The 13,576-nt window shown below is 32.3% G+C and overlaps 1 protein-coding gene across 2 annotated transcripts in view; it reads left to right on the top strand.

Annotated features, from left to right (window-relative positions):
* Positions 1–13,576, top strand: part of LOC127722048 (fibronectin-like) — a 72,391-nt gene that overhangs the window by 18,761 nt on the left and 40,054 nt on the right. For both annotated transcript variants that reach the window (XM_052228894.1, XM_052228893.1), the window contains exons 7-12: positions 712–866; positions 2,383–2,554; positions 4,116–4,468; positions 5,931–5,967; positions 9,462–9,532; positions 12,949–13,090. In XM_052228894.1, the coding sequence (XP_052084854.1) occupies positions 712–866; positions 2,383–2,554; positions 4,116–4,468; positions 5,931–5,967; positions 9,462–9,532; positions 12,949–13,090 (930 nt within the window). The remainder of the gene's footprint in view (positions 1–711; positions 867–2,382; positions 2,555–4,115; positions 4,469–5,930; positions 5,968–9,461; positions 9,533–12,948; positions 13,091–13,576) is intronic.

The raw sequence follows: 13,576 nt of genomic DNA, 5'->3' as shown, positions 1-13,576 counted from the left end.
TTTATCAGATATGTTGACATATATAGGTATCAGGATATATACCATAATTTTCTTGAACCAGAGTTTTGTATCTTATTTTTCTAACATCTTTATTTCATTGGAACCTAAAACACACACATCAACAATAAATGTACTATTCAGGTCAGGTCCAGTATGAATATATATTACATTTGCATATTTGTCTCTCCTCGATTGGTAAAAAAATCAAGACTTAGGGTGTGGTTTCCAGCATCAACGTTGGCATCAACATTGTATTAGTTTGTGATTAGGTCAGTATATTGGGAACCTGTGGTAGGTCAATGATATTTGGTATGTAGTTTACAGTATTAGTATTGGCATATCTCGTTTCCTTGGAGATTATTTGGCCCAACTCCCTCATTCATCATTGTCATGGTCTATTAGATTTGAATGATTTGCTGTTTTTTATGTATTGGTTTGTAATTAGGTCAGTTTATGGGGAACCGCTAGTGGTAGGTCAATGATAATTTGTTTTGGCACATTTTATTTCCATTGAGATTTTTTGGCCCTGCCCTCTCAGTCATGGTTTATTGACTGTGAATGTTTTGCATAGTTTACATGTTCAAGTATTGCCATTTTAATCATATGTGCTTTGTACTACATGTATCAAAATTGCATTAAGGCGAGACTTGTCTCTGTGTGAACAGTTCTTTAAACAATCTAATGAAACTATTTAATGTTTTTTTCTTACAGACATAATCAGTGTGGAAGTGAATAAAACAGATAATACATACTATGATCACAATGTTACAATGACTTGTATAGTCAAATACCATGGTAAAGGTGAAAGGTCAATACTATGGACAAAAGGTGATGACCTCAAGGTCGAAAGGATAGGAGCATGGTTTGTAGGTTTCTTTATGATGATGAAAAAAATGTTGTTCCTTTCTTTAAATCTTATATTTGATGATCCTTCTCTTTATTTGTAAAATCTGTTATTATAAGTGCATGCATGCCAGTGTAAGTAATAAGTATACAACGAAGTAATTACTATTGTTATTAAAACAAATAAATAGAAAGGATCTGCTGAATATGTAATGAAGACTGTATGACTACTAATAATTGTGGATCTGAGCCATATATATATTTTTAATGTTCTTAACTTAGTTTAAGCTGTTTGTTTTCATTTTTGAATTGTTTCAATTTTTTATATTTAGTCACATGTTATTTCATAATACTTTAATTTTAGTTCCAAGATAGTCCATTAATCACTATATGTCTGATTTCATTTTACACACACAAGTCATGTGATAACATAAGAAATCTATGCACTGTTGGGACCAAAACATTAAGATGTGGGGAGTGATTTAGAACATCGTGGTCAACTTTTCAAGTGCAAATCTATTTAAATCATTTCATTTGCTGAATTTGCCTGTGTAAAAATCTAGGCATGTGTCACATGATACTACTTTTTAGCTCACCTGGCCCAAAGGGCCATTTGAGCTTTTCTCATCACTTGGCGTCCTTCATCCGTCGTCCGTCGTTGTTAACTGTTACAAAAATCTTCTCCTTTGAAACTACTGAGCCAAATTTAACCAAACTTAACCACAATCATCATTGGGGTAACTTGTTTAAAAAAATGTGCCTGATGACCCACCTGCCAATCAAGATGGCCGACATGGTTAAAAATAGAACATGGGGGTAAAATGCAAGTTTTGTCTATTATTTTGAAAACCTTGATAAATAGAGAAAATATGACAAGGTCAAAATTGTTCAGAAAGTTGAGCTCTACCAATAGTCCATATATGTCAAAACTGTCAGACGACTTCTTGTAGGAGTTATTGCCCTTAAATGACAAATTTTACCATTTTTTAAAAATGTTTGCCTACTATCTTGAAAACTATAATAGATAAAGAGAAACTTTAAATCGAAAAACGAATTCTGTTCTCGTCTTCAATTTTGGAGAGTGTCTTTTGTTGAATATGCACATAGACCAAGGTGAGCAAGAGCCTCTAGTTCAATTTCCACATTAAACAGCAGCTATTTTCTGGAACTCACCTATTACCATAGGATAACATGAGTTTTGCTCATCTTTGAAGGTCACACATTACCCTTGTTCTTTGTTCTATGATGAATTATAGTTTCCTCTGACTGGCATCTCCTTATTTTTATACCTTAACACTGCAAATTAAATAAGGTATGACATTACACAAATTTATTATCCTCAAAAATATATGGAATATCTTCTTAACTTTCTAAGCTGCTAACTAGTGTAAAGGAAAAGAAAGAATTGTATTCCTAATTTTTAGTTGGAAGATTTTTACAGGCAAGATCCATTATTTTTATGTAATGATAAATCTGGAAATACATAAGATGAATTCTAGGATATTAATTGTGATTACAGTGTAATATTATCTATTTCAGATAGATATATCTGGACGACACTCATTTGAAGAATCTGAGATTGAAGAAGATGATATAACAACATTGGTAAAAAAACTGCGTCTTTGGAAGTTGAAGACATCAGATAGCGGGCTGTATAAGTGTCATGTACTGAATACAGATTCATCAGCTTCATTAAATTTTACAGTTACAGGTAATATTTTAACTCCAATCTTTGAGATGTTCTCTATTGACACTCTCCTTTGTCTTTTTCTTAGCATTACAAATTCTTCATATTCTTATTTTTTATATATATAATTTTCATACAATGTAACGTTTGTTTATACTGTTTATATGAACAATTTAGAGATATTTTTTTTAAGGTCAAACGTAAACATCTGTTTTTTTGGCACCAAAAGTTTTAATAATCAGACCAGTAATTTTGTTTTTATAATTTAGATTTTTATACAGTGTGAATTTTTTAATGAAAACATTTGAAAAAGATGTAATTTATAAAAAATGCCACCTGCCACTCAAAGCAATTAAGTTACATGTAAACTTTATTTGATGCTGTCACAATTGAGGAAAAGAGAACAGGATTATGGATACCATTAATACCCACAGTGTCATCTGAAACACCGATAGTACTCATGTTGTTAATGTGTCATCTGAAACACCGATAGTACTCATGTTGTTCATATGTCATCTGAAACACTGATAGTACTCATGTTGTACATGTGTCATTTGAAACACCGATAATACTCATGTTGTTCATGTGTCATCTGAAACACAGATAGTACTCATGTTGTTCATGTGTCATCTGAAACACAGATAGTACTCATGTTGTTCATATGTCATCTGAAACACTGATAGTACTCATATTGTTCATGTGTCATTTGAAACACCGATAATACTCATGTTGTTCATGTGTCATTTGAAACATCGATAATACTCATGTTGTTCAAGTGTCATCTGAAACACCGATAGTACTCATGTTGTTCATGTGTCGACTGAAACACTGATAGTACTCATGTTGTTCATGTGTCATCTGAAACACTGATAGTACTCATGTTGTTCATATGTCATTTGAAACACCGATAATACTCATGTTGTTCATGTGTCATCTGAAACACGGATAGTACTCATGTTGTTCATGTGTCATCTGAAACACAGATAGAACTCATGTTGTTCATGTGTCATTTGAAACACAGATAATACTCATGTTGTTCATGTGTCATTTGAAACACCAATAATACTCATGTTGTTCATGTGTCGTCTGAAACACAGATAGTACTCATGTTGTTCATGTGTCCTCTGAAACACTGATAGTACTCATGTTGTTCATAAAACTTTGGAATGGTTGACTTCAACTGTAAGAAGCAACCCTCTTTAAAAAAATTGCAAATTTACATCAAAAATATAAAATTTTTATTTAGAATGTCTAGATAAAACATCAGTGAGTGTGACCATGGTGACAAGGATGAATTGTAATACACAAGCAATTTTTGAATCTTTGGGACACATACTTTGTTTGCCGATACTTTTGATTTTACATGATGTTGAATGAAAGCAAAAATTTTTGTCACACTTTTCTAAAAAAAAAAACTATGGAACAAAATGACTTCATAATTGGTCAGCAGCTTGACAGTGATGAGTTGTAATGTGTAAGTGCCTTTTGGATCTTTTGGATATCTACTTCCTGTTTTCCGATACTTTGAATTACCAATGAGGATATGTTTATCATGACATTGTGTATTTTCTTGTTTATTTTACAGATACCTCACTAGGACCACCTGAAAACATTCAGGCAGAAGTGCTATCCCATAATTCCATTGGTGTATACTGGTCCCCTCCAACCAATAGTGCTAATCTTCCTATGACATATGAAGTTCACTGCTGGAGAGAAAGGCACATGTTTGAATATGATTACAAACATTTTGTGGTTAAAGATATTGTGCAACCTGAATATGTTATTGATTCATTGAAGTATAATACAAAATATCACATTGGAGTTATAGCTGTAAACCAGTTTGGTAGATCTAATTTTACCAATGTGGAGAATGTGACAGTCACTACATTAGATTTGCCACCACTGAAAATAAAGAATATTCGAATTATAAATCCAGGGGTAAGTTTATATCATTTTTAAAGGGGCCAGCTAAGGCCGGCCTCTGGGTGTGGGATTTTCTTGCTGTGTTAAAGACCCATTAATGGCCTTGGGCTGTTTTCTGCTCTTTGGTTGGGTTGTTGTCTCTTTGACACATTCCCTGTTTCCATTCTCAATTTTATACTACTGCGGATTCCTTAGGTACTAATTTATGTGGATTAAGGTAACAATGCATTTTGATGATATTTGATGTTGTAGTTTTTCCAAAGTCTGCATACAAGCCTAGAGAAAATTCACACTTAGTTGAACATTTAAATTAGTGGTCTACCTTTACCCACAAATACACGATAATCAGTAACACACTAGTAACAATGAATTTACAGTATAGTAATGTTGAATATTTTAAAGAGGTTTATTGGCCCGAGAACACAGTTATTTCGTCATTGTTCGTAGTGCATTTCTTTTAGACAATAAATGAAAATTAAAAAAATTCCACCTGGGCTTTTTCAATAATATTTTCACAGTATGGTGTAGTACTACTTTTGGGACAAACTATATCAAAATTATAGAAAACTTCATCAACTCTAAGTCTAACTCAAAATATTGACAATTTTATGTTAAGGTCTTGAATTCTTTTGACAGCTTCCGAAATACTAATTTTTGTCCTTTTTTAGCTGGACCAAATCACTATTTTACTTTAAAATTCATGACCAAAATTTTTTTACAGTGTAATTTCATCCCCATTCTTCAAAAATCGCAATAATAAATGCATGCAATAATTTCTGAATTTACATACAGTATTTTTATCCGCCTAACAGATGTTCCCCTGTAACCTTTGTTATAAAAAATGCCATAATATCTGTTCCAGTTGGAACAAATATTCTATACCCTTTATTCCCTTAGGAACAAATACGGTTATATTTGTTCCAGTGGAAATAATATTACAGAATATTTCTTCCACTTCAAACTCATATTATGAAGGAACTTCAATTTTATGATAACATGTGTTAGTGATCATGTGTAATGTGTGAAAGAAATGTAACAGCACAAAAGAGCAAAAACTTATACAAATCAGATGAAATGATTTTAAAAATTATCAAACCTATCTAATATTTCAATTGTAACGTTCTATATCTTTAGATACCAGAAAAGTCTTCTTATTTGAAATTTTACTGATTATGTCGAATTCACTATTGAGACTTTTTTGCTGCATGTGGATTCTCTTGACAGGTGAAGCATGCATAGCAGGATATTGTTACCCTTCTAACACACATAATAGAGTTCCATTGGCAGTGCATGCAATTCCTATTTTCTTTTTATCTTGATTTGTATATTAAAAATTGATTTACAAGTTTTGAACATTTGTGTACTAATGTTGTCCCCTAGTGTACCTCTGTATAAGTAATCCTGTTGTATATCATGTATTTCACTTCTGATATCAATTGATTAACTTTTCTAAGAAATTTTTCCTTCTTTGATTTAGGTAACCTTGAATTCTGAGGACAGAATTAGTTCAGTCTGTGAGTATATAACATTTGAATAGATAAAATTTACATATTCTACTATCAGTCAGGGATTATACAAGTCATTTTTGTCGAGCCTTCAACTTTTGTCGAAAAAGCGAGACATAGCGATCCTACATTCCGTCGTCGGTGTCGTTGTCGTCGGCGGCGTCCACAAATATTCACTCTGTGGTTAAAGTTTTTGAAATTTTAATAACTTTCTTAAACTATCCTGGATTTCTACCAAACTTGGACAGAAGCTTGTTTATGATCATAAGATAATATTCAAAAGTAAATTTTGTAAAAAAAAAATTCCATTTTATCCGTATTTTACTTATAAATGGACTTAGTTTTTCTGCCAGGAAACATTACATTCACTCTGTGGTTAAAGTTTTTGAAATTTTAATAACTTTCTTAAACTGTCCCGGATTTCTACCAAACTTGGAAAGAAGCTTGTTTATGATCATAAGATAGTATCCAGAAGTAAACTTTGTAAAAAAAAAATTCCATTTTTTCCGTATTTTACTTATAAATGGACTTAGTTTTTCTGCCAGTTAACATTACATTCACTCTGTGGTTAAAGTTTTTAAAATTTTAACAACTTTCTTAAACTATCCTGGATTTGTACCAAACTTGGACAGAAGCTTGTTTATGATTAAAAGCTAGTATCTAGAAGGAAATTTTGTTAAAATTTTGTTCCATTTTTTCCGTATTTTACTTATAAATGGACCTAGTTTTTCTTCCAGTTAACATTACATAGTCTGCAGTTTAAGTTTTTAAAACATTTATTAGATTCATAAACTATCCTGGATTTTTACCAAACTTGGACAGAAGCTACTTACAATCAAAAGATAGTATAGAGAGGAATATTTTTATTAATTTTTTTCCTCATTTTTGTTGAGCCTGCGATTAACAGCAAAAGTAGGCGAGACACTAGGTTCTGCTGAACCCTTACGAATTTTTATTTACTTGAAGATGTAAGTATAATTTACTTGAATAAGTGAATTTGTAAGATTTTTATTTTATTTTCAAGATTTGAATTATCTCCCCTTTGTAATCTTCTCCAAAAAATTACATATACAACCCCTTAAATTTTCAAGTTTTGGGAGGTCAAAACATGCCTAAACAGAATTTTTCTGATTTGCTAATTAATTTTAATTACAGTTCAACCTTTTATCTCATGAATTAAGCTAAGAAATCTATTGCACACAGATGTTAAGTAACTGCGAAAGTTACTGCACAGGTCATTCAAAAATAACCCCTTGGAGGTTTGTAAATGAGCAGTATTTTGAAGATAACAGACAAATGAGGTTGTCATTGTCCATCAAATACTTTTATTTATGTAAAGACAACTATTAATGACAAACATTTAAACACTCTACTAGAGCAATACTGTAGTCACCAGAAATTCAAGAGTAGAAGTAAATAAGATTTTTTTACTTGTATAAGTAAAAAAATCTGAATGCCTTAGGGATATTACTCTACCTCCAAAATTTTTTACTTGTACCAGTAAATAAAAAACACTTGTATAAGTATAACCCCTTACTGTCAGACTATAGCATGTATAGGTTTTTATTAGCATGATTAGGGATGTCAACTCGGTGAACAATTACTAATCGAGTACTCGTTGGTTTTATCGAGCGATACTCGAGTACTCGCTCGGGAATATATCTACAACACAGAAACACAAAAAGACGTACTTTACATTCTGTGGTCAGACTACACGAAATACGTCGGACCGTCGGACAAATCTGGTGAATAATGGATCGGTCTGGTAAAATTTTGTTGAATTCCGGTCCGAATGTCCGGTGTTGTTTTTTTCGTGGATTTTTTTAAAAACCCTACATTTTTCCCAATATTGGGAGCAAAATTCCCAAACGATCTTAAAATTCGTTCTCATCTTTATTATTCATGACAGCGATGTTTATTTTGTTCAACCGCTAGCTTTATGCCGAAAATTGCATACACGTAATGTGTAAATCCGAATAAAAACATATCTGACTGACAAAAACAACAATGGCTGCCATCAACCGGAAATATAAACAATACCGGATCAGATTCCGGGAACGGATAAGGTCAATTTCCGGGTTTGCCGATCAAATACAATAGAAACATAAAAAAAAATCCAAGCAGGTTCACAAAATACAGCTATGAAATATAAACACTAGAATTGAAAACCAAAAGATATATGAAAATGAAAGAAGATACAGGAAATATTTTATACAAAAACTCAAAATTATTTTTAGTTCACAAATAATTTTCATGTCAAAATCCAATAAAATGTGACATTAATTTTCTTTATCACTGAAATGCATTCAAGCAATTGTGCACAACTTTCATCAAAATATACACTCTTGTCACATGATTTTGTTTTTGTGCATTTTGGAGAGGAGTAGGGCACAACAAGTCATAAGATTGTTGTATTTTGTCGGATAATATACAATTAGATGTAAAAAAAATTGGTCTGGTAAAATTTCATTCGGTCTGGTAAAGCTAGGTTGTTTACCAGACCGAATGTCCTGTAAAAATAAAATTCATTCGTGTAGTCTGGTGGTTTGCTGTTCAACGGACGAAAAACCATCTACATAAGTATCTGGGACAAAGAATTGCACACCATAATTAATAGCTCACAAGTACATAGGCTAATTAAGTAAAAAAAACAATCTAATCAATATAATTTAATGAACACCTATTTAAAAATTATAACAAGGAAAAACCCGGCATATCAAACAATTGTATTTGGTAATCGCTAAGAAAACATATTTGATGTTTACAAAGGCGTAAGAATTAGAAGTTTAACTATTCACTGAGGGTCACCATAGGATGCAACAAATTTATTTTATTTGGAATCAATATCTAGTCAACTTTTATTGGGGACAATCGGTTTGCAACTTTGTAAATTAGTCTTGCAGATGAAAAAAATGTTCTGACGGTACCAATGTGACGGAATGGCTAAGACATGTTGAGTTTAAAGTGTTAGCCTAGGTATAACCCACGTATTTTCGCCGGCATTTTAAATGACAATTAAGCACAAGTATTCGAATTAAAATGTATTTTATCTACTAGTATGATTAATCAGTGATGCCTATTTAATTTTCCGAAAGAGGTTCTCAAGAAGATCAATTTTATATAAAGAAGACAGCAATATTCTAACAGGAAACCGATTAGTCGAGTATCGTTTTGGTATTTGATACTCGGTACTACCGAGCGATACTTGAATACTCGAGTACTCGTTGACATCCCTAGTTTTTATACTATTTCTGATTATGTTGCAGTTGAAATGAAATTGGAATTTTTACTTAATGGACACCTCATGTTTTCAAATAAATTCATTTATTTTCATGAAATTAGAAAAGAGTTGAAGTATTTTTAGAAGTTTGCCTTTCATTCTTGATTACTTAGAACTTTTCATGGAATTTGTAATTTCGTGATATTCTGTCATTCAGCACATTGAGGCATTCATCAATTGAAATAATATAATGAGTAATGTTTAATATTTTCGTCTATTTAAGCACCTTCTCCAGCAGAAGCAATGTCAACAACCACCTCTGTAACAGATACTGGAGAGGAACATTCTGGTACAGTAAGTATACTGTAAAGTAGACTGTAATAATTCTTTATTGTCTTGTCTTGACAGAGTTGAAAATCAAGACTTAGGCATGCTGTTTTTAGCGGTGGGGATGGTGGCAGCATCAACAATTTGTTACTTCTTTAGATGTTTTTAAAAAGCAACTCAAGACTCACTTATTTCGAACTGCTTTTAAGGATTTCTTGTAGATTTTATATACTTTTAATTGACTGCATTAGTTTTAGACTGTTTTGTTTATTTTAGGGTACATGCATTTTTCATTTTTAGTATTTTATTAATTTTTATATGCTTGTATGATTCTTGTAAGTTGGTACTTTGTAATTTTTGGATTATGTATTTTTGTATTTTATTTATTTTTTAAATGTGAAGCGCTTAGAGTAATTGTTGTTATTATATAATGCCCTTTATAAATATTGTATTTATTATTATTTATTATTACTTGTTAAAGTTTGTGATTAGGTCAGGGAACCTCACATGAAATTCACAAGTATATTCCTACTTCACATTAGTGTGATTATTCCGTCATATTGAAACCCTAGGGAAAATACATCAGGGAATTCACAGTTACACTAGTCAGTGGGATATCCAGTGAATGAAAACAAAAGAAAATTCACTCTTCTTATGATATAGTTGAGAAAGTCAATAATAAACAATACCGGTGACGATACTGATCAAAAGTTATTTCTAAACAATAATTGTACATTTTAAAGAAATTATTTGTTAAACTGTGTTATTAGAAATATACATGCTAATACAAGATGTTTTATGTTCAGTATTTATCGAGATAATTGCATTAGAAGCTTATGAAAATGAAATTTAAAAAATGCCAATCTTTGCTGCATATTGATAAAAAAAATTGGAAAAAATCATGTACATACAAAATTGAAAGATCTTTCGAGTCACCAATTTTTGGAGTGTTCCAAAAAGTCATTAGCATGTTACAATTTCCTAAAGTATGCTTATTAGGGACCCGCCAAATGGCGGACACCCTATAGTGATCAGTCTGTCCGTCCGTCCGTCCGTCCGTCCTTAACAAAATGTGTCCGCTCTATATCTAGAGAACCGTTATGATTTCAAAGTTTATACTTGACATGTATATTAACCAACACCAGAGGTTGTGTCATAATGTATGTACAACTTCCTAGGTCAAAGATCAAGGTCAAAAACTTTGGTTTTAGTTGACAACACCATGTCCTATGGTAAAGATTGTGTCCGCTCTATATCTTGAGAAACGTTATGATTTTAAAGTTTATACTTGACATGTATATAAACCAACACCAGAGGGTGTGTCATAATGTATGTACAACTTCCTAGGTCAAAGGTCAAGGTCAAAAACTTTGGTTTTAGTTGACAACCCAATGTCCTATGGTAAAAAAGTGTCCGCTCTATATCTTGAGAACCGTTATGATTTCAAAGTTTATACTTGACATGTATATTAACCAACACCAGAGGGTGTGTCATAATGTATGTACAACTTCCTCCCTCAAAGGTCAAGGTAAAAAAAATTGGTTTTAGTTGACAACCCCATGTCCTATAGTAAAGATCGTGTCAGCTCTATATCTTGAGAACCGTTATGATTTCAAAGTTTATACTTGACATGTATATTAACCAACACCAGAGGGTGTATCATAATGTATGTACAACTTCCTAGGTCAAAGGTCAAGGTCAAAAACTTTGGTTTTAGTTGACAACCCCATGTCCTATGGTAAAGATCGTGTCCGCTCTATATCTTGAGAACCGTTATGATTTCAAAGTTTATACTTGACATGTATATAAACCAACACCAGAGGGTGTGTCATAATTTATGTACAACTTCCTAGGTCAAAGGTCAAGGTCATAAACTTTGGTTTCAGTTGACAACACCATGTCCAATGAGAAAGATACAAATTTTTACCACACATTATTCACAGCGGGGGCCCACAGAGATGGCTCCCATCTCAATGATATCTAGTTTTTTCACCTCTAAGTTATTGAGCACACTGGTCTGCTCTTCTCACATGTACATTCAATAGAGAAATATTGTCTTGTCGTGAATTTTATAAATTTAAAAGTATGTCTGTGCAGATTAAAAAAAAAAAACAAACTATTTTTATAAAGCAGATATCTTTCTAATATTTTGTATACAACTTTAAGAAAAGGTCGTCTCGAGTTTTGTACAAGTATTTGCAGTCTTCCCGATCAGAGGTAGAGGTGACCGCCTGTATCCCTGCACTATTAAAGTTCATCAAGTGTCTTCGTGATTGTTATTATGCAGGCTAATCTAGAAATAATATTTGTTCCATAGGTACTTAATCACAATTCCCTAATGACAGCAGAGCTAATTATCAATTATAAGAATAATTCGTGCAATTTAACATCATATTTTTTGCAACCGCTCGCTCAACATGGGAAGGAAGTGACGATGCCCCTAAACGCACGAATGTTCACTAAAACCAAACTTTTTGACAGAAATGCAATGAACTCAATAGTGGTCTATTCTATATCGTCTCCATGCAGATACCAACTTATGGATGATGTCACCTTTCAGTAGGTTTACATCAGGATCAGGGGGTCAAAATAGAAAAGCAGTGATTTGTTTAAGTAGAAATCTATTTGAATCATTCCATTTGCTAATTTATTTGTGTAAAAAAACTATAAAGCAGATGCATAGAAGAATTTTACATGATACCACTTTTTCAACCTTCACATTGAAACAACAACTCTCCAAAAACTCTCCTTAAGTTAAGTTGTGTCATCCTGGTTAAGTTTACTTAAATTTTCTGAAAGCCTTATAAAATCTTGTGAAATTAAAGAAAATATGATCAGCAAGTTTATCTTACAATACAATATCTTAAGAGCTTAATATATAAACAATTGTGACAGTTGTATTGTATTATGGCTATATCTATCTCATTGATATATATATATATATATACCGCCTCAGTGGTCTCGTGGTACTGTACTTACCTTGAGTGCGGGAAGTCATAGGCTCTATACCCAGCCAGGTCAAACCAAAATCATAAAAATTAGTATTTAATTAGGTTCTTCTAAGCCAATCTTGCAGCATTTAGGAGTAAGAGCACAGACTGGTCAGCTTGGAGTCAGAATAATGTGTCCGGGTACGTAGAGTCACATGTCTTCTTTCAGTCTGTTACCTTGTGAACTAGCATGTTAAAATCTGACTCAGTCTGTTGGTCTAGCACAAAACAGAGTTCGTATTCATATCACATTAACATGTTCTTGTCTAGATCTTGAATATGCATTAAATTTTCTGCTGGACGATAAACAGCAATCCATTATCATCATCATCAACATCATCATCATCGACATACTAACTCATATCCTTTACTTCATATTTTAAGAGATTTTATATATAGCAGCAATGTTTAGATTATCTGCATGTTGATTCTTACAAATTTTTATTTTAACAGGCAGTTGAGATATCCTGGTCCAATACTAGTGAAGCTCAGAACTGGCCACTCAAGTGGACACAACATATCATTCATTATAAAACAGATGATAATAATACAATACATCAAAAAAGTGTGTGGAAAAACAGCACCATCATATATAGTAGGTATCAAGTTTTACTTCCTGGTTTCCAAAAATGGGAAGGGTACAGGTCCTTGACATTTTACTTCAGAAGTCTAATGGGACCTTTTACCAATTTACACATAAGAATACATTATATTCTGATTGGCTTACCAATTTATACACGAGAACACATTATATTCTGATTGGTGTACCAATTTACACAAGAGAACAAGTTATATTCTGATTGGCATTACCAATTTACACAAGAGAACACTTTATAATTTGATTGGTGTACCAATTTACACAAGAGAACACATTATATTCTGATTGGTGTATTAATTTACACACGAGAACACATTATATTCTGATTGGCATACCAGTTTACACATATATTCTGATTGGTGTTCCAATTTACACAAGAGAACACTTTATATCCTGATTGGTGTACAAATTTACACAAGAGAACACATTTTTTTCTGATGGGTGTATTAATTTACACACGAGAACACATTATATTCTGATTGG

This window comes from Mytilus californianus, unplaced genomic scaffold (genome assembly GCF_021869535.1).
Source record: "Mytilus californianus isolate M0D057914Y unplaced genomic scaffold, xbMytCali1.0.p SCAF_12, whole genome shotgun sequence".
In the NCBI taxonomy this organism is placed as follows: Eukaryota; Metazoa; Mollusca; class Bivalvia; order Mytilida; family Mytilidae; genus Mytilus; species Mytilus californianus.
This window is presented reverse-complemented; position numbering and strand designations above follow the sequence as displayed.